At 49.9% G+C, this 26,978-nt stretch overlaps 1 protein-coding gene across 4 annotated transcripts; it reads left to right on the forward strand.

Annotated features, from left to right (window-relative positions):
- Positions 1-4,514: 4,514 nt before the first annotated feature.
- On the forward strand, positions 4,515-16,586 carry U2AF1 (U2 small nuclear RNA auxiliary factor 1). 4 transcript variants are annotated; one of them, XM_079156312.1, is made up of 8 exons: positions 4,515-4,672; positions 7,584-7,671; positions 10,408-10,474; positions 14,374-14,423; positions 14,547-14,645; positions 15,132-15,265; positions 15,363-15,455; positions 16,303-16,586. In XM_079156312.1, the coding sequence occupies exons 1-8, from the start codon at positions 4,629-4,631 to the stop codon at positions 16,442-16,444; spliced, it is 717 nt and encodes a 238-aa protein (XP_079012438.1). In that variant the 5' UTR covers positions 4,515-4,628; the 3' UTR covers positions 16,445-16,586. The 4 variants fall into 4 exon arrangements, with proteins under 4 accessions (XP_079012438.1, XP_079012437.1, XP_079012440.1 ...); XM_079156311.1 differs by lacking the exon at positions 10,408-10,474 and adding an exon at positions 11,303-11,369; XM_079156313.1 differs by lacking the exons at positions 4,515-4,672; positions 7,584-7,671 and adding an exon at positions 11,303-11,369 and having other exon boundaries at positions 10,451-10,474.
- Positions 16,587-26,978: the final 10,392 nt, after the last annotated feature.

Raw genomic sequence — 26,978 nt, forward strand, 5'->3', positions numbered from 1 at the left:
AGCCTCTCTGCCACCAAGAGGTCATCCTTACTCTGGTGAGAGAACCCTTGACTGACAGCAGAATCCAGCTGGCTTTGGATGCCAGCTCCGCCAGCTCTCAGGAACTTTAGCACCTGAGCCACTTCCCTCTATGCCCTTAGCTCTGGCCTAGCTGACATACACAGCAGTTGCAGGCGGCAGTGATGGAGCGCTGCCACCATTAGTGATGGAGCTAGTCTTCAGTCCAGTTGGAAAAGCCCCCTCGCTGGGTGGTTGGTGCACTGACAGCTGGGCACCCTCATGCATCTGCAGTCAGTGGCAGATGGGACTGTGGCCATGGGCAGCCTCGGTGCAGGAGGCCCTCATGGGCAAACAAACGCCTGGCCCCAGCCCCTTGGACAGCAGCTGGCAGTTCTGAGAGCAGAAGAGCAGCCCAGGGTCAGAATCGCCACCAGTCATGTTTACTGCACTCCACCACTAAAGCAATTCTCCTGGACATTGCCCAGGGGGAAAAGACCCCACACACACCAGGAAAGGTGCAAAGTCATATTTCCAAGGAGCAAGGACATGGCAAGAGGGCAATTAGAGCCACAAAGAAAATATTCAAATACTCTGTCCAGAGGTAAATGAATAAATAGGAGCAGACACTACTACCGTTGTAGCTCAATGGTAGGCATTGGCCTGTCGGGTACAAGGCCCGGGTTCAATCCTCAGTACTGGGGGGGGGGAGGAGGAGAAAATACATATTGCATGACCCTCTTCTGGGGCCTAGGTCAGAACCCCCAAATTAAATACATTAACATTTCTGCAAACAAATTCATCACTGCTCGGTGGGATAAACAGTACTACAACTTATTTCTAACTGATTTATATAGGTTAAAAAGTAATTCATAAATACCAGATAACTACACGCTGTAAATATTCTAGTACTTCTTATTCCAGAGGAAAAGGCTCAGGAAAGCTTCAAATATACACAGGTTCGAGTGAAGCTAAATTCCTGTGTGTATCCTTGCCACGTCTGGTCTGGCTGCTTGGGGGTCTTGGGAAGGGCTGGCAGTGTCGAATGCTGTGGTTGGGTTTGGAGGTGGCACTGAATGAGCCGAGGTGGAGCCACAAGTCCTTACACAGCACTGTGAAGAAGTACTTCTCAGCACAAAGACCCCAGTCACCAGGACCACCACAGAGCCATATCCTTTACCCAGCAATCTCCAGATCACCAAAAAGTGTCCTTGAAACTAGTAATGAGCAGGTGTGTACAATGACCATATGGTTTGTGGGGATCCCAGTCATCCACAATGTCTCTACCACCTCCACCCCCATTCTGGAAACTTCTCCATCAAGGGAAGAAGGTTCAAAAGAGTTTCGTGTCCATTTTTGGTGTTTCCTCCTGATTTACATCTGTGGTTGATAAACTCCGGGGGGTCAACAAAGAGGTTTTCTGTTGCCGCCTTCTGCCACTGGACAGTTCAGTTTTAAGAGTTGTTTGAGGTCAAAGGCCAAGCACTCTGGCAGGGTTCCGCACACTGCCCAGGCACCTGTGAACCGGTAGTCCCTACCCCTCCTCCCCCGTGCTGGGGGTGCCAAGCAGGTTCTCTTCCCTTGGGCTACACCCAGTCCCAAAGTGACAGCCTAGTCACGGAAGCCTGTGGGAAGCCCAGGTCTCCGTTAATGGCAGGAACCCCACCCTCAAAAAAGCACTCACGGAGTATAAAACTCCTTCACAAATGAGAAGTACGTGCCAGAAACACGACCATTTGAAGGCCGTCCAGGAGGGCCTGTGGAACGGCCGTGCAGGAGTCACGATGGCTGTTCTGCTCCCAGGCCAGCTCATCTGCACTGACCGGTACTGACGCAGGGATGGCATGGCGGGGCCAGGCAGGCAGTTCTCAGGTTCCCCGCAGGTGTCCATCTGCATCACAGGGAAAGCACGTTGCCCACCCACAGCTCCCTCACCAGCAGGTCTGCCTTCCTGGAAACGCATCCAAACTGCCTCCTCAGCTCCGGGCACTCGTTCAACTACAGTTTTCCTGGGACAGGATTTCAGGAAATCCATCTGTGAACTTTTCAGCTGCTCCCTGATGAGAAGCTTCTGGGTGACTTGGCTATGCAGACTGTTTCACACCTGAGCGCTTCTTGAATATTCATGCCCACCTTTAGAGCCTGCTCCTCCTGCAGGACCAACCCCTCCCTAGTGCATGTGCCCTCTCCATCGCCAGCTCCGCCCAGTCCACACCTGGCAAAGCCCCTTACACACAGGGTTCTGTTTCCGTGGTTCTCGGTCATCAGCGTTGCAGTGAGCCTCAACTGCTTGTCCTCTCATTTCCTAAGTCTGAGGGGCTTCCCAACTGCACTGCCACCTTCTGCCCCACTGGAAGGACAGTGCTTCTATGTGTCCTGCTCACAGTGCGCAATGGGGTGCACTGAGCTCTTCTAAGTACTCAAAGTGGAATTAAAATCACAAAAAGGGGAGTAAGGGCTTTTTCTCATTAAAACATGCATATTTAAATACACTGTCATACTAAAACACAGCAAAGGCACGGGATGCTACCAAACACCTTATGGCAGGTCAGATTTGCAGCAACACTGAATTTGGAATCAAATTACGGCAGGGCGGCAACTTTCTGCTTCCAGAGTTTTCTTTATTTTGGAATGCAGAGAGGGTCCATATACCTGTTCTACCAGGAATCAGAATAAAAAGACCGGGGTCCTCAAGCACACACAGTCCACAGTCCAGGGGGAGAGAGGTGTTAATGGTAGCAGGCTCTGTTCACCCCTGACAGAGGGCTGTAGTTAGGATACACCTGTTTGTGTGCCCATATAGAAACACCCAGGCAGGTGCAGTCTGACCCCCACCCCATACCCCCGCCCCAACAGGGAAGATCACAGCCAGGACACAGAGCTGGATGGGGCAAAGCAAGCTTAACTCCTGCAAGTAAGCACGGAAGGACGTGAGAACCCAAAATGAGTCACTGGCCTGAGAGGTTCCCAGGGAGACCTCAGGCCAAAGGTCTTGTTGAAAAGAGGCAGGCAGTATAAACAAGATGTGCAGGTGAACAGCACAGAAAAATGGGCAACAGGGCCTGCGTGCTCAGGGATGGGAGCCATTAGGGCTCCCAGCAGGAAGTACGGCATCAGATCTGTATTCTCCCCAATCTTCCATTAGCTAAACAGACTGTCACCTGGAAAGGGGCGAAACAGTGCAGCCACTGCTGTTGTGTCCCAGGTGTATGGAGGAACACCCCAGAGGACAGTGGGGGCAGAGGTGGCTGTGAGAGCCAGATAGCCCGGCCAGCTGAAGGGTTAGACGCTGGAGGAGAAGGTCTGGCAGTGGGAGGAGAAGAAAATGAAATCAGGGAGAGCCAAGTTGAGTTCGAGGTGTCCAGCAGATCTGTCTAGATCTGTCTTCTCAGGGTATCTGTGCACCTGCCATTGGATCTGTCATAACAGACCCCAAATGTCATATGGACAGATTCAAGGCCAGATGGGTGGCTGGAAAGACAGACAAATGAATGGGTGGACAGACAGGTGGGTGGGAGGGACAATTAGATGGATGGACAGATGAAGGGAGGGAAGGACAGACAAATGGGTAGATGGTGCTGGTGGCCCTGGTCTAGTAACCAGATTACCTCCTATGGGAGACTTCTATTTCAGTTCAGTTCCCATGCACAGATCTGACCCTGCCTTCTTCCAGGGACTCCACCAGAGACCCCCACGCCAGCTTCCAGCTCCCCTGGAGTCCTCCTTCCTACACGGTGTCCTGCTGCTACCCCCACTGGATACCACCACCTGTTGGACTGGCATCTGCCTTTCACTTCTCTGCCCTCACCTCTGGGCCACTGCTCTTCTGAGAGGTGTGCACTTTGCCGGAGTAGCCCTTCCCTGGGCTGGGGGCGGCTGTGTTATACTCTGCCCTCACAGGCAAGATCAGTAAACCCAGTTGACCCATGTCTGGCCCCACAGCCAGGCTCTCTTACGCCTCAGTGACAGAAGGAAGAAGGCCTGGAAATTAGGTGACTTGTAGATGGGACGGTGACTGGAAATCAGGCGTTAAAGTACAGAAAGGAGGGACAGAATCCCTCCGACTGAAGGGTTCCAACCTCGGCCCTGGGGGTCTGAAAAGGTGTCCCAGAGGCAGGTCACTGGTCTTCCAGCCACACCCAGCAAGAGTGGGGTCTGGGTGCCCACCTGGCGAGAGTGAAGGGCAGGGCAGAGGGCTGGGGGTCCTGCCACGGGAGTGAGGAGAGTGGGGCAGGGCCGGGGTTCCAGCCCGCAGGAGTGCAGGGTGTGGGGCGAGGACGGACGGCGGGCCCGCTCCGGGAAGCGGAAGGCGAGCTGAGCACGGCGCTCCAAGCCGGAAGCGACTTTTGCAGAAGCCGCCCAGCGCGGGTAACGCGGCGCGGCGCGCAGGCCCGGCCCAAACAGAGCGCGGGCGTGAGGGGCGCAGGGCGCCGGCAGGGGGCGCGCGGGCGCCAGGGGCGAGAGTCAAAGTCTGCGCCTGCGCCGGGCCCCGCCCACGTACGGGCAGCGCCTCCTCCGATTGGGCAGCGCCGCCACGTCGGGCGGGAGCGTCGTCGCGTCCGGTGACGTCTCCCGCGGGCGTCGGCAGGGTCGACGGCGTCGGCAGCCGTGTCGGCGGCGGCGGGTGGGAAATGGCGGAGTACCTGGCCTCCATTTTCGGCACCGAGAAAGACAAGTGAGTGAGGGCCGCCCTCCGCGCTCGGGCTGGGCGCGGGCAGGGCGCGGGTAGGGCGCGGGGCCGGGCGGCGGGCAGGGCGCGGCGGGCGGGAGCGCGGCCTTCCGGCCTCGCGCGCCTGGGCCGCCGCCTCGTGGACCGCGCAGCGGGCGGGTGGGGCGCGCCGCGGCCTGGACGCCCGGCTCCCGCCCGCCCTGGCCGCCGACGGGGCCGGACCCGGCCGGCGCCGACTCGCTTCCTCCAACTTCCAGCCTGCGGCGCGCCGGCCCCGGCCCCAGCCTCGCCAGCGTCCGGTCGCCGGGTCGCCCGGGGCCGCGGTGGTCGGGGCAGGTCCGCGGAGCCCGCCTCCTGCCCGCCCCACCATGGCGGGCGGGCGGCGCGGACCCTCGAGTGGGAAAGCGTCGCCGGACTGCGGATTAGCTGCGCCGCGGCGACCGACGGACCCCGCCGTAGGAGCGCTCGGAGTTGGCCTGGACTCGGGCAGAGGGTGTTGGGGGCTTCGGGCTCTTTGGGGTTTTTTTCCCCTTTCTGTAAAGGTTGCATGCCTTCCCTCATCAGTTATTAGGTAAAAAGTGAGAAGTTTAATTTCGATTGTGTTTAATTGCCGCGTTGGCACGTATTCATTTCCAGTGTGTTGGCTGAAGTTTAGGGTAAAGAGAATGACTTCAGACGCTTTGAAGGATAATTCCTACTTTGAAAACCTAAAGCCTAAGCGTCTGGCGTAACCTACTCCCAGTAAGTGGTAACCGTCTTGGCATTCTTGAGCGCCATTCAAAGCTTATGCAAACATCTGTTTTTAATGGTAAGCCCCTAAATTTGTCATAGATAATATTTTTGATGCCACTTTTTCAAACACTGTTGAAATGTTTCTGTTTTCCAGGCTGGAGGCTGCCCTGTCAAATGTCTTCTTTACACAGGATAGAATCTCCTGTGTTGTCTGGGAGAGGGGATGTATTTCTTTCTAGAAATCTCATGCCAAAATCAGCAGTCATAGTCACTGGAGAAGCGTACATTGGGTATCAGCTATGAGACATAGCTGGGAACTCCAAGATACCTAAAATTTGGGTCTTGTCCTTAGGGTGGGAGGAAGTGTGTGTCTGTCAAGATTAAATAAAGTAAAATACATTAAGATATTTGAAACCCTGTGGAAGAGTCTGTACCCTAAATGCTGTGAGGTCACAGGGTAGGTGGCTTGGGAAGCAGGCCTAACATGTCTGTGGTGTGGGTAGGTGTCTCTGTAGGCTGCAGGCCTTATGCATGCAGGATCGGGGACATCAGTTCTCGCTTTCGTGTGTATTTTTCTGGTACTGTCACTGTCTTGTAAAAGGCTGTCTTGGGTAGTTTCTTCACTATTTGACCACACCACTCTAAAGGGCTTGTTACTCCAGTAACAGTTTTACATTCCTGCTTTAGGCATATCTTGGCCTATTAAGGCAGAGCCACACGTGTCGTGATTCTAATTAAGAAAGTTGATTATCTAGGTCACTTGTGTTCTCATTTCAGGAGTTGTGTGGGGCTTAGCTTCCAGGAAACAAGATCAACTCCTAAAAAATGAAGACCTTGGTTACTGTTAACTTTTTTTTCTTTTTTAGTTTAAGCTAGAAGTAAGATGTGAGATTCTACCAATTTACAAAATATATATGTAACTGTGCATGTTAAATTATAGCCATTTTCTAGCTCCAAGCATAAATTAGCCTTTCTAGTGGTTTGTTTGTGGTAATAAATCATCTTCGTTTCGGTGTTTTAATAAGCAAATCACTAAAGTTATCCCAAAAAAAAAAAAAAAAAAAAAGTTCTGATTGATTTACTAAGCTCTAAGTAAGTGGCTGAAATGAAGACTCATTACTGGAAGTATGGAACAAGGGTTGTTTTGCCTATATTGGATTATTGAATATTGATTGTTGGAGCAATCTGATTTTGCCCATTCTGAGATATTTGTTATAAGTAAGCTCTTCATTTTCACTACACTCTTAATATGTTATTGTGTAATCAAGTTAGGTTATCTAAAGCAAGACTTGCTTACAAGTTTGAGAACTATATGCAATCATTATTATCCTTTCCTGATAAATTTACAAACTTTCCCATCTTTATTGCTGTCTGATAATGGCTAATCAATCTTCATGGCCCGTGTTTCATTGAAGTTAAGGCCATTAGTCATGATTCTGGATTGACTTCCTAAGCACATGTCCCTTGCTAAAAAATTGAATCTACAGGGTAGCACTTTCACTCTTTCGTATGGATCCACCACACCACCTGGCATTGCTGGTGCACAAGTGCTGGTTTTGATTTGATCTGGATTATCAACATATTTCCAGCAGAGACAGAGGTGATCTTAGGTAGTTTCTAAGACATGCTAGATCCCTCCAGTACCCTGTTTATTTCAGACTTCTTTGAAAATTTCCTCTTTGTCTGATGTTATGAGTTTTAAGAGAAGCTAAAATTTGTTTTCTGTTTTCCTTAATGATAGCACTAGTGAACTCTGTGTATGAAGCACATACATGTTGTATCTGATTCTTTGAACAGTGTCAGGTTGGCTCTCAGATGGCCTCTGAGACCTGCAGACATGGGGAACTTCTCCAAGCTAGGCAGCTGATAGAGTTTCTCTCCTCCCTACGCTCTGCTGGTGTCCTCCAGAGAGAATTTCATCTTGGAAAAATAGAACAGATAGGGTTTAATTCAGTTTAGACTAAATACTTGGTTTAATTAAGAAAAACCAGAAGAGCAAAAGTGTACACTAAAAGTGGAAGGAAGGGATCCTAAAATATTGTAAGGAAGAGGAAGGTGCTATCTAGAAATCTGCCTGTGCTTTTGTGAAGTGAAAGGAAAGTAGTTGGATGGTGTATGTCATGTTAATGAAACTCCCTTTCGTTATTGTCACAGTAAAATAATCAGCTCTTATTTTCCCTTGCAGAGTCAACTGCTCATTTTATTTCAAAATTGGAGCATGTCGTCATGGAGACAGATGCTCTCGGTTGCACAATAAACCGACCTTTAGCCAGGTTTGTTTGTTTTTCTTTTCTGTTTTCATGTAAATTTACCAAAACTTGTATTTTTCAGAGGCAGTTAATGATTTCCACATATTAAGCAAGTCTTTAGTTTTACTTTATATTTTGTGTTCATGTATTCTTTTGTTTAAATGAGAATGAAGCAGGTGAACCACCCATTGTGGGAGGTCCCTTCTTATTCTTGTTAGTAGAGAAGCTTTTTAAAAATAAGTGTTTCTGTGTTGGCTGTGACTGATGTTCACTGCCCTGCTGTCCTCTCCCCCAATAGACGTAGTGTTGGTGAGGAAAATGCCAGCCTTGACTGCACCTCTTTTCCAGGCTGCGGTGGATGCAGAGCGAGCTTTCTGCTCTTTGCTCTCTCCAGACAGTAGAGTGATGGAGCCATTGGACAAGGGATGCTGGCATGATTGTCTGTCAGCAGGCCTGTCACACTTTGCTGCTGGATTCCTCTAGTACCCCAGAGAAGTTCCCACTTATATACCCCAAGTTGAGCAAGCAGCAAGTGGCACCATGTCATGGAAACATTAAGATGAAACTTGACAGTAGAAGATAAGCATACCTTGTCCATAGCTGAGTTCAGTTCAATCCAAAATTGTAGGTTTTTTGGTGGTGATGGTTTTTTTTTTCTGTTTGTTTTGTTTTTGATAGTTTTTGGTTTTGGCAGATTGAAGAAAAGGCAAGGGTCAGTGCCCTACAAGGACTTACTGATGGATTGAAAGGAGAAAGCACTTCTAATAGGAGTAGGAAGTGTCATGGACCTCTGGCTCTTTGGTAGCTGTAGTACATATCTTTCAGAAGCTGCTGAACTTATCCTTGAATACACACCTTTCTGTCCACAGTTTATCCTCACAGACTGGACATGTTCTTCTGTAAGAGTTTAAGACAATCGGCCAGTTGGTAGAAGTGAGTTGGAAGAGAGATATTGGTATTTTAAATCTCTGGGAAAGCGCTATTACATAATATTTTTTAATAGGAAAGAGCATGATGCCTTTTCCACGCAGTATTCCTGATGACTACATGGTTAACATAACAAAAATCTACTCTTTAATAACAGAACATGTCCATTTCTTTTAGTGAATTTCAGAATATCAGAGAACTTGCTTTAAGCTTTCTGTTGTGTAATTGTGTTTTCATTTGAATTATTAGCTAAATCTTCCCAACTAAACCAGTGGCTATAGATTGTGCAATGACTGAGCATCTTTGACATCTACCCCGTTTTTGATTCTGGGGGAAGTGCTTACAGGCAAATCAGGTATCCAGCTGTTTTCTTCTGTAAGAGTGCCCTTTAACTGAACCAGAGCACTTGATTTTTTTCTTTCCGAATCATGGATCTCCTCAGGAGATAAAATGTGAAGTTGATTTGAATATTGTGGATTAGAACATGGTGGTGCTTCCATTAAGAGTTGATGGGGTCAGCAGTATGAGGTCAGTATCTTGTGTTGGTTTGGTTTGTTAGTTGGAAGTAATCCTAGTTGCCCCCAGTTTTAATGGAACCACTTCACCCCTTTATGCCAAGTTTCTTGCAGCAGACAGCCACTGACAGGTTGCCTGAGGGAGCCCTGCAGTGAGTTTTGTTATTGAGTTGTCAGGCTCTGTTTAGCTTGTCATCAGTCCTCACACCCAGGGATACCAGTGGGAAACTGAGTAGACCCAATTTTGGGAAACCGCCAAGGCCCGAGAGGAATTGACTCAGTAGCCCCTGGTGGGTAGGGAGGGTGCAGGGCCCTGAGTGAAGGTGGCTGTTTATTCTCATGGTTCAGGGTGTGCATTCTGGGGCTCAGCCCTTTCTCCAGGTGGGTTCCAGCCGCAGGCTTGCCAAGGAGCTTCCTGTGGTACCATGCCTCTTCAAAGGTAGCTCAGAGTAGAACTGACTGGGTCTGTAAAATACTTGAAAACTGCTTTCTTCACACCCCTATTATTAAGACTGAATATTTATTTTTCTAAATCATGCAGTGTGTTGGTTCAGCTTGTAAATCTCTAGCATAATTCAGGGTGGGTTTCTTTGTAAGCTTCTTACAGTGATGTGGACAAGATTCATGTAATATATTAGCTTACTAACTCAAACATGGTTTGTTTTTTCAGACAACTTGATTTTAAGAAGAACGGTACAGTGTAAGGTTTCAAGTCTGCCTGATCCAGTTTTAAAGCACAAGGGCTAAAAGGATTTTTTTCCTTAAAAGAAGGATCGGAAAAGAGCAAATGTTTTAACTATTGTATTATGTAAACAGAGATCCCACCAAGAAAGTGTAAATAAGAGTCAGGTATCCATGACAACTTGGTGTGCCTGTTTTGCTAAGACCAGAGAACTTGATGTACTGCATAAAGTTGAGTTATGCATTTGGTTGAGAAAAATAATTTTGTGTGGGGAATATGATTATAATGTGAGTTTTTTGACATCTTCGTGTCTGCTAACTTGAAGTACAAGAAAATGTTAGTGTTCTATTTATCTTGTATTAAAGCACCATTTATTATTTATTATTGATAATGGGGACCACAAAACAACAGTTACAGTTTCTTCTTGGTTGCTGGCTGACTTGACCCAAGTCACTGCTCAAACTCTGTTTTCATAATATGATGGTTTTGGTGTACTCTGCACAAGACAGTGTCTGACTTGCGGGAAAAAACAACAACAAACGTTTAGCCATTTGCAAACAAATTGTCTCTTTGCAATTGTCTAATATATGCACAGCAGCCAGTAGAATTCCCCTTTTTATTTTTTTTTCCCCGCAGACCATCTTGATTCAAAACATCTATCGTAATCCCCAAAACAGTGCACAGACGGCTGACGGCTCACACTGTAAGTCCCACAGTTGGAGAAATTTTTTTAAAACGATGGTGTTCAAGAGCCCACTCTTAATTGAGACATACTGTTGGCTCTGAGCTGCTGACATAGAGCTGTTGCAAACAGGACAAGTGCTGGAACAGCGTGGCGCACACAGCCGGAACTTGATATGGGCCATGTTCAGGAGGCGCTCTTAGGAAGGGTCACTGGCGGCCTCTTCCATTGACTGACATCTGTCTGGAGAGCGTCCGTCCATGTGAAATGGGTTTTAACGTTAATAGCCGGTCATTGGTCTTCACAGTGACTGAACCCCTGGCCTTTATTAAGTTCTTTCTGTAAAATTTAAAATGCTAGGAATGTTGAGGAATCAATAAGGTAAGTTGCCCAATATGTGTGGGTTCTATTTCACCATTATAATTTTTCCTCTAGGAAGTGGAGATTTCATGACATGTAATTATTGTATTTCTCTAATTCAGCAATTTTTTCACCCATTTATAGTGGCACTTTTCCTTCTCAGTTTGTTAAGCTTTCTGTCACATCTAAGGACACTGGTAGTCACCTGACAAGCTATTTGCATTCTTACCTGGATTGGAATTTTAAAGTGAAGATTTTTACATTCTGTAAACAGAAGTACAGTATTGGCATCTCATGAGATCTCTGTTGCACTGCAGTGTCAGGGTAGATCAAGACAGCCACCAACTAAGGGAACATCTCTGCCTCTGAAGAAAATAACCTCCTCTTTTTTCAGCACTGACTCTCAACTGAAGTGATCGCCAAAGGCAACCGGTTAAGTGTTTACATTTAATTTTCCGTAATATAAAGTTGTTGCGTTTTGTATTTCAGACCATTGCCCTCTTGAACATTTACCGTAACCCTCAAAACTCTTCCCAGTCTGCTGACGGTTTGCGCTGTAAGTTCATACAAGTTCCTTCCCTGGTTCCCTGGGCTTGCGTGTCAGAGCTCAGTGCCCACTCCATCTGGTCTGCTGTGCTAGTGTCGAGGACCACGTTCACTAGAGGTGGCAGGAGCGTGTCCCACTGGTCCCGTGGAAGCCGCTGTTGGAGATCTGAACTCCTGCCCTTTGTGCCAGGGCAACAGTGACTGGAAAGGGCGCCCTTTGAAACAGTTCGGACCTGCTGCTCTTCCTTCCTCACTTGTACTGTCATCCCGGGTGAATCTCTGGGATTGAGTTCAAGTTCTGTTCTTCCTTCTTAAGAGCAGCAGTATCTGAACGTTTCTCACTTTCTGAACTATCAAAAAAGAAATTGATTTGAATTTTTTTAGATTTTGTTTCTCATTAGCCTTTTCACTCAAACTACATTTTGGAGGACTTGCTTTTAATTGCAAGAGCTTGTTCTGTATTACCCAGTGAAGGTCTGCAGCTTGTGTGGACCTCTGAGTTTTCCTCCCACACCTGTACTCCATTCAGATATAGGTGCAAGACACTGTTTTGGGCCACCTGCTTTGCCTAGATAAAATCTCCAACCTTGGGAGTTAAGTGCTGCTTTTGGGAAGTAGAGGGCACTTGGTGGGGAAGCAGGTCTAAACCGGCATTCAGTAAACATTACAATTTCTTCCTGTATTGGGAAATATAAATTTAGGCTTTTGAATATTTATGGAGTGTTTTTTTTAAAGTGGTAAAAATTAATAAAGCTGTCTTTGGATAGCCATAGTCCTAAATCGAGTACACCCTTAAACCTGAACCCTCCATTTCTAGGGTAACCTGCCCTGAGCATATGGTCCCAGGGGTGGGGGGCCGTTGCCCACTGGAGCTGGCCCCCCAAGTAGGGGTGCCTTGGTGCACCTTTTCATGTGGGGTGGAATTTTCTTGTAAACTTCCTGCTGAAATGCTAAATGTTTTTGTGTGCTCATACTCACCTTATAGAGATTTCTCTCCCTGAATCTGATGGTAGCAAGATTTACTTGGTAATCCTTGGTTTAAAATACCTGGTGTTTTGTTTTGGGGTTGTTTGCTTTTTTAAAGAAATAAGGTATCAGTAGGTGGAGAGAAATGTTTAAGTACGGACTTACTAAATAATTTTTGTTAACCCTGGGGTGAAGATAAATGAGAAGTAGATGACTGAGTAACAGTAATAAATCTGTGCCCTGGTGATTCACCTGGGGACTGTGTATGCTTCGCTGATCATGGTGTTGCAGTAGTTTTCTTCGTGTCTTTACTTGCAATTCAGAGTGCTTTTATTTTGCATATGCTATACACTGAAAGTTTAGCTGTTACTAAATGTTCCAATTCTGGGGTCCGTCCAGGTTGTACAAATTAAATGAAATTTCTGATTCTGCGTTTTAGAAAGAAAATCAGTTCTAAATGAAATCACTGGCTCTGCCCTTTCATAGGTAGGAAAATCAGCTTCATGTGCAGGGATTGAAGTTAAACATGAGTCCCAGTTTTTGAGTGATACTCTGCTAAGAAAACTATTTTCCAAATTTGTATTATTTAAAATATATTGGATCATTTACATAGTTTCCATTTGGTTGGTATGAACTGATCTCTGCCTTTCAAGTTATTTTGACTGACTAAAAAATTCTAAGCAAAATGAGTATAGCCAGTAGTTCAAAAAGCCACCACAAAAATTTCTCAGAGCTGCTAAAACTTTGAGTATATAAATATTTTTTTCCTTTTCATGTTCTTTCTGACGTGGAAAAGAAAATCAACTGTAAATAATGTTAACCTCCACCCCTGGAATGGACTTCTGGCTTTCTGAATTCCACTCAGGGCCCAGGTGCCTCTGACAGCTGGGTTGGGCCTTTTGTGGTTCCCGTGGCAGTCTGTCAGAAATGATAGTTGTTGCCTAACACATTACTTCAGTTTTGGATTCTAGGGCAAACTGAGTTCTGGGAAATTCAAAAATAACTAAAACACAGCCCTTGTTAGTTTAGAAAGAGCACTTAAATCATTCTCAGAATCAGAAAAAACAAGTTAGCTCTTACCTTTGAGAATAAAAGGGTTTTGATTAAGCTCAAAGGCAGCCAGCCTGCAGTCGTACACCCCAGTCACAGATGCCCTCACTTGGGCTGCACCAAGTGAGGTAGCTAGGTTTGTCAGCTAACCTCTCGTCCAGGAGTGTGGCCTGTGGAAGGTAACAATTGGAGACCCAGCCAGCCCAGCCTGGAAGCCGGCTGGGCCTTTGGCCCTGACCTACTGTTTGGAACATGACTTCATTGCCAGCTTTGTGATTTCTCAAATTTAGATTGCAAGAACTCTAGAATTCTAGAATAGTAAAATTTGGTAGCAAAAATGATGATGGGAATAGAATGTAAATTTGCAACATTATCCATGCCATGGACGTGATTTCACTTAGTGCATGTGAATTGTGAAGGGTGAACTTGATAAAAATAGTTTGGGGGTCTAAAAGGAAAATGCTTTCTTCAGTAAAAGCATCATGACTTTACCCTTCTTGGGCATCCAAAATACTGAAGCCGTACCTGGTAATTGATCCTGCTGAGTCTCTGATCGCTTGGGTTTTAATCGCATCAGAAAGAACTTTCTAGCCTTCTGTGACTGGCAATGTGTAGAAGAAACTAGTTAGGCACATAAGCTCTTAATCATTTGCCCTGATTTCGCTTTCATTTTAATAAAGGAAAAGTAGTGTGCTTACTTGGCCTCTATTCTAAATCTTAAAAGGAAGAAAAATTTTTTTTTTTTATTTTAAAGACTTAATTTGAGAATCAACCTTTCCCTCACACTTTCTGAAAATGCGGCCCTTTTGATGCTGATTAAAACTGGTTGTGATTTTAGTAGCCAAAATTGAGACTGTCGGGCATTCACAATCTCAGCACGCTCTCAGTCACGGGCACACGGTGCTCCTGTAGCGTGCAGCGCTGGCCTGTAGCAGTTGGGTTTTAAAGACGGCTCTGGGCGGCTGCCTTCTGACCAGCGAGACCTCTCTTGTTTGCAGGTGCCGTGAGCGATGTGGAGATGCAGGAGCATTACGACGAGTTCTTTGAGGTGAGACCACAGGCTGCCCGCGCGCCTCTTCACCGGGCCTGCCCGCAGCCCTGAGCATACATGAGGAAGTGATGCTGGGCTCGACCGCGTCACAGTCCTCACACCACTGTGTTCTCCCTTCAGGAGGTTTTCACGGAGATGGAGGAGAAGTACGGGGAGGTGGAGGAGATGAACGTCTGTGACAACCTGGGCGACCACCTCGTGGGGAATGTGTATGTCAAGGTAGGGCGCTGGTCGGCTGGCTGAGCCGGTGACCTTAAAATCATGAATGTGGGCACTTGAGAATTTTAATGTGGTGACTCAGCACTCCTAGCCATCGCGCTGATACCGGTGGCTGCCAGCCTGCATCTGTCAGGGAGGAAGGACGGTGCACCATGGTTGTCCTCACTGTGGCAAGGGACATAGTTGTGGGTTAGAGCTGTTTTGACTAGGGCAGGTTACCTTGTTCTTTTTTCTTTTTATTAAAAACACATTGCCTACACAATCACATTTGCTCTTAGCCAGTTGAATTTGAAAATGAGCACGTTTGGAATGGTCTTGGGCTATAATGAAATTAATTGTAAAATAACAAGAGTTGGCTTGCTTCTCAGTTGTTCCACGCCACCATCCATCCACGTTAGAAGTTTCGCTTCAGTGTGTAACATGTAGTGGGATCGATGATTGAAAATGTGTTCCCAAGAGGTGAGTGGCAAGCATTTATCTTTCCAGTTTCGCCGTGAAGAAGATGCGGAGAAGGCTGTGATTGACCTGAATAACCGCTGGTTTAACGGACAGCCAATCCATGCTGAGCTCTCTCCGGTGACCGACTTCAGGGAAGCCTGCTGCCGCCAGTATGAGATGGGGTGAGTACAGGGCAGACCACAGGTAGTCAAGCCACACGTGGGCTAAGTGCACTCCAGCCTGCTCAGTGTGTGATGCGCTTCTGGCTTTGACCCACAGAGAGTGCACACGAGGCGGCTTCTGCAACTTCATGCATCTCAAGCCGATTTCCAGAGAGCTGCGGCGGGAGCTGTATGGGCGCCGTCGCAAGAAGTGAGTACTCCACAGTATGTGCACTGCAGGACCTAATTGCCCCCAAAACTAAACAGTCTCCATTTTATCCTTTAAAAGGCATCATGTGTGTGTTTAAATGTAAAATGTGCTTTTGGGAGAAGAATATCCATGATCTTATTTCTCAAGTGGAAATCAAAACTTAGTAACCAAGCAAGGGAACATTAAGTGGGAAACCATTGATATTCGGTGTGTGCAGCAGTTTGCTCTCTAGTTAGGTATTGTAGCTTCTTTTAAATACTGCATGCCCGTTGGAGTTCCTTTTCGTTGGTTTTGGGGTTGCTTGGTGGGGGTGTCAGTGGTCTCCTCTGTTTGGACTACTGACAGAATTGGGTGTAGCATTTATGTCGCCAGCAGAGAAAGTTAAGTCGTTAGGGGAAAATAGACTGAGTTACATTTCTGGTTAGGTTGAGTTCTGATCTTAGTTGGGTTCTCATCCCTCTCTCATTAAACATATGTCAAGAAATAGAGTAGTGGGGATCCTCGTCATGCCAGCCCCAGGAAGTGTGGAGAAAAAGAACCCTGCGCTCCCCCACCCCCACGCCACCCAGATAGGCCCGATGGGCTCAGCAGCCAGTGTTGCCTGAGGGGAGGGCCTGGTCAGAGTCGGGTCAGGATCATTATACTTTCCCATGGTCATTTGAGTTGTTCCTATAAGACGTAGGAGGTGGATGACGTTATATTTATTGATTGTAAGGTGCACATTTTTGTCCCAAGACTGTCATCTGAGGCGTTCCCCCCCCTCCCCTCACCCCCGTGCAGGGCTCTTGGCTCTCGGAGTTCTCAGGAGTGTTGGTGCTGACACCTGCGTTCTTTCCCTTGACTGCAGGCACAGGTCCAGGTCCCGATCCCGGGAGCGGCGCTCTCGGTCTAGAGACCGTGGTCGTGGCGGTGGAGGCGGCGGAGGAGGTGGGGGCCGGGAGCGTGACAGGAGGCGGTCGAGAGATCGTGAAAGATCTGGGCGATTCTGAGCCATGCCATTTTTACCGTATGTCTGCTAGAAAGTGTTGTAGTTGATTGATCAAACCAGTTCATAATGGGAATTTTTTTTAAAAAACAACAAAAAAAAAACACAAAGATGGGTTTCTGAATAAAATTTGTAGTGATACAGTATTCCTGGTGTAGCTTTTTTCTTTTGGAACGTCTTTAAATTTTCTTTAAAAATCTGCCAGTGATCCATCCTCAAGGTAAAGATTAATGTCCATATCTTGCTTTGGGTATAAATAAAAGTATATTTTATATTTTGCTTATGAAATAAAACATACCAGGTGAGAAGTACATGCAGGAAAAAGTCAACTCCAGTTATGTGCCTATTAAGTGACCCAGAATTTCTCCTGCTTGACCGTGAAGCCGGTGGAGTCTTTGTCCTTAGTAGTCCAGAGCCAGACCCTTGCAGCACACATTCTGGGGGGCCCAGAAGACAATGTCGTTTTCTTATCCGTGAGTATTCCAGTTTTACTTAAAAGAGCAACAGTGCGTTTTTTGAAACAGTGGCAGGTAAAACACACACATGCTCTTGTGTGGAAATGGAGCAAGTCAAGAATGTGGCCTGTTTTGTTCACGTCTGGTCTGTGTTGAAATTGAGTTTTGGCTCTTCATGGTGTAGGCAGGGAGCAGGGGCAGTGATAGCCCTCGGTGAAGTAGGGTCACGTTCTTGTCCCTGTACTCCCTGTGTCCTGGAATGTCAGAACAGGAGTTTCAGTTGGTCTAATGTTTGGTTGAAGTTGTGTAGATTCTTATTTCCTCAGTTGACTGGAAAGAGACAAGGTGGCAGAAATTGTACTTTATGCCTCATTACTACCTGGAATTGGCTTTTCCTCCATTTTAAACATCTATTTAAAATGGAAATGGAAAATGCCATTAGAAATGTTTTCAGTGACTGGGGCTGGGGCTCAGTGGTAGAGCCTGGCATGTGTGAAGCACTGGGTTCCATCCTCAGCACCGCATATAAGTAAATAAAATGAAGGTCCTTCAACAACTAAAAGAATATTTTTTTTAAAAAAAAGTTTTTTCAGACGTTGTTAAAGATGACTCAGAGTAAACAGGAGGCCCACCTACCATCTGCCTCCCCCTGCCCCAGTGCACATCTGGAAGAGACTGCCCACAGACATCTGAACACCTGTTGCTGCTGCTGCTGCTGTGTTCTTGGTCAGTTGGTGAGGTGCAGCCAAACAGTGTAAGCTGGCACAGTTAATGCCAGAGGCAAATGGAGCAGTCACTTCTATACTCCTCAGTTCAGGCTTGCCGGTTTGCCAAAAGGAAATAAAACTACAAATGATTTACTTTACACAGTCATAATTCAAAACAGAGGGAACAAGAGTTTTACAATTTCCATTGCGTGGTCCTTTGGGATGAGTCTTGTATACCAAAGTGTTGTGTAGGAGTCTCCCTTTCACAGATACTCTTAAGTTCCACTTGAGTACACTGTTTCCCAAGCGGGAAGTCAGTTTGTGTAAATTCCCCAGAGATGTGCTCAGCAGAGGGTTTCCAACCTTCAATTTACCCATTGAGGTTTTCTAACTTGATTTCTTCAATTTCTCCATAGTTTTGTGAGAGAATATATTTTGGTTTTTTATTCTGGGAATGAGGCTTCTTGGGCTTGTATCATGTGCATAGGGATTTGTCACCACCCATGAGGAAGGCACAGACCTTGAATAGGTTCAGCCTGCTTTCCAAGCAGCTCCCTCTTGACTCCAGGGGTTTGGCAGTCACGGGCTTGCCAGCACCATCAGGGTATGGCAACATCCTAGGTACATGTCAAAAGTGGTGAGCAAGTCAGCACTTTGAATATTCCAGCTGACAATGCAGGGGAAAATAGCAAGGGCCTTGCTATGGTTTATGTGTCCCCCATGTGCCTGTTGTGATTGAAGGCTTAGTCCTCAGGGTGGCACTGTTGGGAGGTGGTAAAACCTTTGGGAGGATGGTATCTGGTGGGAATTCCTTGGGTAATTGGGTGTGCCCTTTGAGGGGATTGTGGGAGCCTAGTTTTTCTCTGACGTCCTGTTTGGCGGTGTAAGTTCTTACACACACACACGTACCTACCAGGATGTGCTAAAGTTGAGAACTGAGCAATGTCAGCACCATGCCCTGAACCTCCAAAACAGAAGTAAAATGTTTTTTCTTTTTAAAGTTAGCTGCCTTGGGTATTTTATCATAGTGAACAGAACTGTAATACAGGCTTCTGCCAGCTGGTTCACATGAGCAACTTGGAAAGGGGGCTGGGAGAGGCCCTTTGTGGGGCAGCAGAATTCCAAAGGCTCTGGACATAGCAAATCTGGAACTGAGCTGTGAGGCATAGGTGTTGAATCACTGTCCCTCAAAACCCCTCCATGGGCAAGGGGAGTCAGAGTTGACATAAAGCAGCAAGACGGGAGAGGGACCTCTTTGGATTTGGGTCTTCATCCCAGTTAATCTGCATGCCAAGAACTAGAATCTCGTTTTACAGCAGCGGAGACAGTCTGGTGTCTTGTGCTGTCGTGGTGTCTGATCAGAAGAGCCTGGGCGAATACCAAGGTGGCTGATGGAGGCCACAAAGAGCCAGGGCCCAGCACTCATGTCTCATTGCCCAAATCAGGCTGCCTTTTAAATCAGAAATCCTGTATCTGGAGTGAGCCTGGCACTGATAGAACCCACGGCACAGCAGCAGATGTCACAGACGAGCAGCGCAGCACATGTGCCACGACTGAGTGGGATTCACTGTGATTCAAGGATGGGCTTTATCAAAGGCCGATTTGTGCAGCTCCTCACTAGATGCCGAGTCTCATTAGTGCAGATGCCTACAGCAAGGCGCTTGCTCCACTCTGCTCCGCTGTGCTGAAGACTGTTGGAAAAGGTCGGAGAACATCAGAACTTCGGGACCCAGATGGGCCATGGGAGGACCTGGCTGGGGTCTTGCTTGGGGAGGAGGGATTGTGCAGGAGTGTCTCGCTTCAGGCTGGAGTAAGGTACAGGGGAGTGGAAGGCGGCTGACCCAGGCAGGAGAGGGGGAGCCGCTCCATGTTCTTAGCTACTGTGATGGGGTGCACTGGTGGGTAGTTTTAATTTGCATATCCCTGGTGACCAGTGAGACTGCACCTTGTCATGCTGTCAGCCATTTGCATGTCATTAGATGAACCTCTTCAAGTCTTGCTCATTTAACATGTTGGGTGATTTGGCTTTTCTGGCTCGTTCTGGGGCCCTTGTCCATGTGGAGATGAAGCCTGTGTTGATGTGTACTGCGCACAGTTCCCCCAGTGTCCTGTGTCATTTTTATCTTCCCAGCTTCCTGCTAATGTTCTGTTCATGAGCTTCATGTTTTTTATCCATGTTCAAGTCTGTGATTACCTCGTCTTTTTTTTTTTTTTTTTTTGGCCATGCTGGGGATTGAACCCAGGGCCTCGTGCATGCAACGTAGGCACTCTACCAGCTGAGATTCACCCCCAGCCCTCCAGTCATTTCCTGTGTTTGGTGTGAGATTGATTTTTCCTGCATGGAAGTCAGTTGCTCCAGCAGGATGGTTGCATACGGCCACCTTTCCTCACTGAACTACAGGGGTCTTTGTGCTAAATCAATGACCTCGTGTCACAGAGGATGTGGGCCAGCAGGACTGATGGTCAGTCAGGTGAAGATGAGGATTGAGAGGCTGCCAAGGAGTTTCACCTGGGTAGATTTTTTTTTTCACCTTTACTAACTTATATTACTGATAGAGCTGATTAGAGAGCATGAATTCAGGTTTTAAGGCCCAACCGACTTGTGAGACCACCCCACCCCCATGCATGTTTTGGCCTTGGGACAGCCCACCTGAAGGACGATGTGGGTCCGCAGAGCATGTGCTATCACCAGAATGGCTTCCTGATGCAAGACTGGGAAAGGGATGAAAAGACTAGGTCAGGATGTGCACCTTTTAAACAGTGTCCTGCACCAAGACAAGTGCCACACCAGCGTCAGGGCCTTGTCACCACACATGCAAACTATTCACGCCTCCTTTCCTAGGCACGAAGGAGGGGACTGAGAGGCCAGATGCAGTACTGGTCTCCTGGGGACAGTAACCTGGTATTGCTCCATGTCCTCTCGGCCCGCTGTGCTAAGGCCATGGTCGCCCAGAGTGGGCCTCTGCTAAGTACACACCAGTACTCCTTGGTGAGCCTCCTCGTTCTCTGGATTGGCAGTGGGCTTCCACCCCTAGGAGGTGTTGAGCCATGCCACAGTGAACCAATGACCACCGCAGCCAAAGGGGATCCCTTGACACCCCTGGCTCAGGTAGTACTGGGCCCCGCTGTCCAGGGAGGCTCCCTGCCCAGCTGCTTTGTAAGAGACCCAAAGATAAGGAGCCAGCCATCTAAAACTGCCTGAGGTTGAAAGTGCCGCCCTCCCACTATCAGGTTCCTAAGGAAGCAAACTCCGAGCTGAACTCGCCTTCCCCTCTTCAGTGTTCAAAACAATGGAGGTTCACAGCCTCTGAACCAAACGATCCTGAGATCAGCCAGGCGGCAGTTTTCCCTCGCCTTTGTTCCAAGGACAGCAGGGCAAGAAAATCCAGAGCCATTCCAGGTCCACAAGGCCCTTTCAAGAGAGGTCCAGCATTCAGAGGGCTGTGGCCAGCGTGACAGGATTGTTGGACTGTCCAGGGGGGTGGTTTTTAAGTGGTGAGGGCGCTGGGGATGGGATCTATCCCTTCAGCTCCTTTGGTGACCCTCGTCTCAGGACAAACCAGTCTTGCTCAGAAGGTGCTCGTGTCTGCAGTGTGCTTCCGTCCACTGGAGCGCCTGTGGAGGGCACAAGTGGACCTCACTCAGCAAGCTTCCGACTTTGGTGGTGGCCCAGTGGTAGAGCGCGGACTAGCACGTGTGAGGCACTGCGTTCTATCTCAGCACCACGTAAAAATAAACAAAATCGAGTTATAAAAAATATACTAAGAAAAAGAACTTGTGACTCAGAGGTGCCACCTGGCCTAGCTGGTGGACACACCCGGGCACCATCCACGTAACTGGGATCCTATGGACGGGCCCTTCTTTTGTAGGTCGGGAAAGGTCAATGGCTTAGTCTGTTTGTGTGGCTGTGATGAAATAGCTGGGACTGGGCACTGTGTACGGGGTTTAACCCAGACTGGGTGGCACATGCCTGTGGGTCCAGCTTCTCAGGAGGCTGAGGCAGGAAGACCAGTTGATCCCAAGTATTTGAGACCAGGCTGGGCAACATACTCCCCATCTAAATCAATTGGTTTATTTGCTCACAGTCCTGGTGACGGGAAAGTCTAAACAGCATGACACCGGTGTCCTGGTGAGGGCCCCTTGGCTGTGTCAAAACATAGGCAAAGTATGTGGGGTGGCCCTGCTTTATCCCAGCCCCTCTAAGGAACTGTGCTCCTCGGGGACCTGACCCTTCCCCAGGAGCACTGATCCGCTCATGAGGGAGCAGCCCCAGAACCTGCCACTGACGCATCATCAGATGTCCCACACCTCAACACCGGCACAGAGACCTGGCTTGCAGTGCACGGGCTTCAGGGGACAGGAGCATCCTAACAGCAGGTGAGGTAGCAGGGATCTCAAGGTGGGCTCCATGGTCTGTGTGGGACGGTGCGGAGTTTAGTGGACCAAAGGAACCCGGAGGCAGAATCCTGGCTCAGCCCTGCTGGTCAGACAGGCGAGTCACTTCACCACCCCCACCCCACCGTGTCCCCTTTCCTCTGCATAGTGATGACTGGGTGGTACCCACCCCTGCAGGGGTTAAGAGGGCCCCATCAGCCAACACGGGCTCGGTTCCCGGCACCCGCAGGCAGTGCTGGACGTAAGCTGGCGAGGGAGGTGGGCAGGGGTGGTGCGGAGGGCAGGCGGGAGGACAGCAGGAGCCTGACGCTTGCAAAGGGTGTGAGGAGTCGCGAGCACAGAACCTGTACCCAGAAGGTGACCAGGCGTTCCTGGAGAAGGACTGTCAGCCGACCGAAGACCACTCCCCAAGTCAGAGGGAAACACCACCCACCAAGTGCAGTGCGCACCTGAATCACCCAAGGGAAGGGAGACCTGAGCACACGGCCCACGTCCATGGGGGAGGACGTGGCGGGGACACGGCTGTGCTCCCCAGAGCCCAAGGGCCACACGCCAGCCCCAGCACTGGCCTAGCAACTCTTCTGTGCAAATGGGAAAGCAGATCCTAAAAGGCCCGTGGAAGAAGGAAGGCAGTGTTGGAGGAGAGACCTGTCTGCCCTGGTTACAGAGCTGCAGTGGCCAGGGCAGTGAGGACCCAGAGCAACTCACTGTGAACACAAGGCAGATGCGGGTGCCAGCAGCAGGGCCCGGTCACCTGACAGCTGCCAGTTCTCCCCTCCCGTGACCTCCCTGCAGGACAGCTGCACCACCCCACTGGCCTGTGTCCCTGCGCTGTTTCTCTGCCTCCTCTGAGTCTCACCGGCCACACCCCGAACCTCACTCCCCTCCCAGTGAGGCCCCTCGGCAGGAGGAAACCGGACACAGGTCAGACAAGAGCCACAGGGCTTCTGTGGGTCTAAAAAGCTTCCTGTGAGGGGGACACCTGGTCACAGGTGGACACGTGGCATTAGGCTGTCTGCCAGGATGAAGGTCCTGTGAGGCAGGAAAGTCCTTCAGAGCAGGGAGACTACAGGCCCGAGGAAAAGGCAGTGGGAAGGGAGGGATGGCTGCACAGATCCGGAGTGAAGCAGGGTCTGAACCCACACTCTGTGGCCAGCGGACCTCAAACGAGTGACGAGACCCTTCAGGGGAAAGCAACAAATGAAGCTTGGACGACTAGGCAGCCACAAGCACGAGAACCATGTTGCAGCCACAGTGGCCACACCTGTGATCCCAGGGCTCAGGAGGCTGAGGCCGAAGGATCGCGAGTTCAAAGCAGCCTCAGCAACTTAGCAAGACCCTGTCTCAAGATAAAAAATAAGAAGGGCTGGGGACACAGCTCAGTGGAAAAGCGCCTCTGGGTTCAATCCTAATGCCAGAAAAAAAAAAGAAAGAAAGAAAAAAGGGAGAGAACAATGTTGGACGCTCATCGCACTGTACAAAAAACTCAGTGGAGTGAACACCTAAATAATACTTAGAACTCTGAATATGGAACTAAACCATGGCTTGAGGTTTGGCGGTGGTTTCTTAGACATGATACCAAAAATACAGCAAGAAAGCAAAAAATAGCTGAGTTGGAGTTCATCAAAAACTTCAAAATATCAAAAAGGAAAAAACCCACATAACGGAAGAAAATACTCAGCAATCACGGATCTGGTAAGGATCTAGCATCAAGAGTACACAGCAGCTTCGTGTGTCTCCACAGCCAAAGGACAGACGACCCGAGCTCAAGTTGATCTGGATGATCGCACCTCACAGAGGATGCGCAGAAGGCCCAGTACCCAGAGGCCAAAACCCAGGGGTAGAGCACTCGTGCCCCCAGGGGCGGGTCAGTGCTGAGCACCAGCCAGCAGGTGGACAGACTCGCAGGTGGCAGGAGGGCAGGCTGGCGGTGGCTTTGAACCGCCTGGGGGAATAAGCCCAGAGAGCAAGCACCTGTCCACACGAACACACAGGAACGTCCACAGCGGTGTCATCAGGGCTGGGAGAGCCGGCAGGGGCAAAGCCCTGAAAACCTCATACCACAGTGACGGACACCTGTCACTCCAGCGACTCGGGAGGTGAGGCAGGAGGACCACAACCTCAAGGCCAGCCTCGGCAATGCAGCGAGACCCTGCCTCAAAAAATAAAAAGTAGCTCAGTAGAAAAGCACTGCTGGGTTCAATACCCAGTACCAAGGAGAAAGCCGCAGGAGCTGGCGATTCCTTTTCTACGCCACGTCTACCCAGGCAAATCCCTGCAGACGGCGCGGAGCGCCTCCTCTCCACGTCCCGAAGCCGACGAGCGGCTCAGGGTGCACGCTCTGGGGAGACGTTAGAAGCTTCTAAGACGGGGCCTCGCTGTTGCCAGGCTGCCCTGCACTTCCTGAGCAGTGGACTGCCCGCCGCACCGCCACCAGCTCACTAAAGGCATGAGTTGTACACTTCACATGGGTGGATTCTATCTCAGCACACCTGTCAGTCAAAAGTTATCAGAACGAGACAGATAGCATTTACTTAATTATGTGAAATAATACTGTTGAAAGCTCATATCCACAGAAACGCTCAGGCTGTTGTCTGCGCTGTGGAGACGGGCACTAACGGTGAGCAGAGGTGGCCAGAGCGTGCTCTGAGCAAGGAGCCAGGAGGTGGGGAGGTGGCGGAGTGGCCTGGCGGCTCCTGTCCACCATCCTCCATCTTGGCTTGCCACCCTGAGATGTGGGACGTGAAATTAGGAGGCTCACCTGGAAGCACAGCCCTGACCTTTCAGTCACCTCACCTGGGCCGAGCTGATCACCGTCTTCCTGAGCCCTCAAACCCCTGCAGGTTCCTGGGGAACTCAGGTGCAGTGCCATAGAACCCTGAGACCCAGAGGTCCTTTCTGAACCTCTGCCTGGGCTGCCGCCCTGCAGGACAAGCCCCCTGGCTCCTTACCACCACGATGGCACCTTACGCCCACCCTTGGGGTCATCAGGCTGGCCCTGCAGCCCATCAGGGCATCCACAGACCCTTCCTTTCTGCGGGCTCCTGGGGACTGCCCTCCCCTAGCTGCCTCCCAAGTTAGGTACCACCAAGGGACCGGTTTCAGTCCATGCATGTGGGTGGACATGACATGTGTCACCTTTAGGAGCTTTGAGAGCCCTGAGGGGATGGGACAGGTGCCATTCCCCACCACAGTGACCCGAGTGTGGAGGCGGAGCCTCTGACAAGCCTAGTCTCAGCGCCTGCGTGTGGAGGGCGGGGAAGCCGCCCTGCTCCCTGCAAGGCTCTTCCTGCAGCAGGAGCCGGGCTCTGACTCTGCCTGCCTCTCCAAGTCCTCCCTCCTTGGCTGAGGAAGCTCAGCACCTCATCTGCCCTTTCTCTCCAGTCCCCCCTTGCACACCCTGGCCAGGGTGGCTGTGCCCCTCAGCAGCTCCATCCATTCAGAGGATGGTCTGAGCCCCATCCGACCCAGACCCCTCGCGCCTCTCTCTGACCCCAAGTCGCCACTGTTGCCACAGCAGCCCCTTCAAGGTCTCCATCGCAGCACCGCTCTCCGAGCCACGAGGTCCCAGCTGCTTGCTCTAGAACGCCCCAGGATTCACCGTCACTCCGTCCGTCAGGTCACTGCTCACTGCCCTTCCATCCCTGCTACTCCCTAGCCCAGCCCCACGTGGACTCCACGAGTCGTGGCAGGGGTCACCCCCAGCTCAGCCAAGCAGCTCAGTGCGTGCCACACCCTCTCCCCTCCATCCGGACCCACTACAGAACCAGCCTGTACAGGACCTGGCTGAGAGTGACCCATTGGGCACACACTCGGCCCTGCCCATGTCCAGCCGGAGCAGAACTTGTGCGAACCCAACTGCACATGACCCAGTGTGACTGTGTCCCTTCCAAGGCTCACAACAGACCCCCAGTGTTGCCTGGGGGCAGTCAGGGAGGCTTCGTCTAGACCACTTTAAAGGTGGCTCCCTTCTGCCCCAGCCCCACTGGGAAGCAGCCAGGCTGGCAGGAGCCAAAGGGCGGAAGTTTCCTCCCTACAGGGAGGCGGCCAGGGGCAGGGCAGAAAACAGCAATCCTGCAGACGCCACCTGCCTGCCGCCAATGCTTGCCCAGCATCTGTTACCCCAGAGCCCAGGAGCTTGGAAGGGCCTCCCGTGGCCACCTCTCCTCCAGTCCCCAGTCTGCAGGCCCCCAGCTGATGACAACTTTCAGCCAAGCCAACACCACAGTAGGTGCACTTTCTGAGTATTTGTTAGACTTTAAACAAAAGTGACTACAAAGCCTCACCAGCTTTCCCTCTGTCCACTTTCTGCCTGATCATCTATTCCGCTTACGCCTTTGAGAAAACAGAGGTCCCTGGAAGAACGACTTCACCTTGTGCACACCAAGCCTCCCGGCCTGCCTGCACCACTGGGCTCCGCAACTCGGTTTCTGTGGTGAGGGCCAGGGCTCCGTGGGACGCCACGCACGGGGCTTTCCTGGCACACCACTCCAGCATCAGCGCATGCAAACAACCCCTGCCTTGGACCCCGTGGCACCCTTGCCCTCTGGCCTTCCGAGTCTCTGCTGCATGGCTCCCTCTGACAACATGGCGCCCACCTCCTGCTGTTAGCAGCCACTCTTCCTTGGGCCCTTGCCATTCTCTAGTCCTGGCCTCATTCCTGCACCTCCCTTTGTGACAAAGGCAAGTTGTTCAGGCTGGGTGGCCAGGCCTCCACGTCCTCTGTCCTCCCCTTCCTCAGCCTTCAGCCAATGAGTTTCTACCCCGAGTGGCAGAATCCACTTGGCAGAGCTGACCCCTGCCATCGAATCCACTGTCCTGCTAGCCGAGGTGCTCCTTCTGCCTGGGGCGTGGCAGGGCCCTGGCCAGCTGGAGCGCCCTTCCGCTGAGCTGTGCCCTCCACTTGGCTCCAGAACGTGGCATGTGGCATTTCCCACCTCAAGGCTCAGGCCTGCCCGGCCCCGTCAGCCCCTGACGCTCC

Source organism: Sciurus vulgaris (assembly GCF_902686455.1).
Source record: "Sciurus vulgaris genome assembly, chromosome: 10".
Classification (NCBI taxonomy): domain Eukaryota; kingdom Metazoa; phylum Chordata; class Mammalia; order Rodentia; family Sciuridae; genus Sciurus; species Sciurus vulgaris.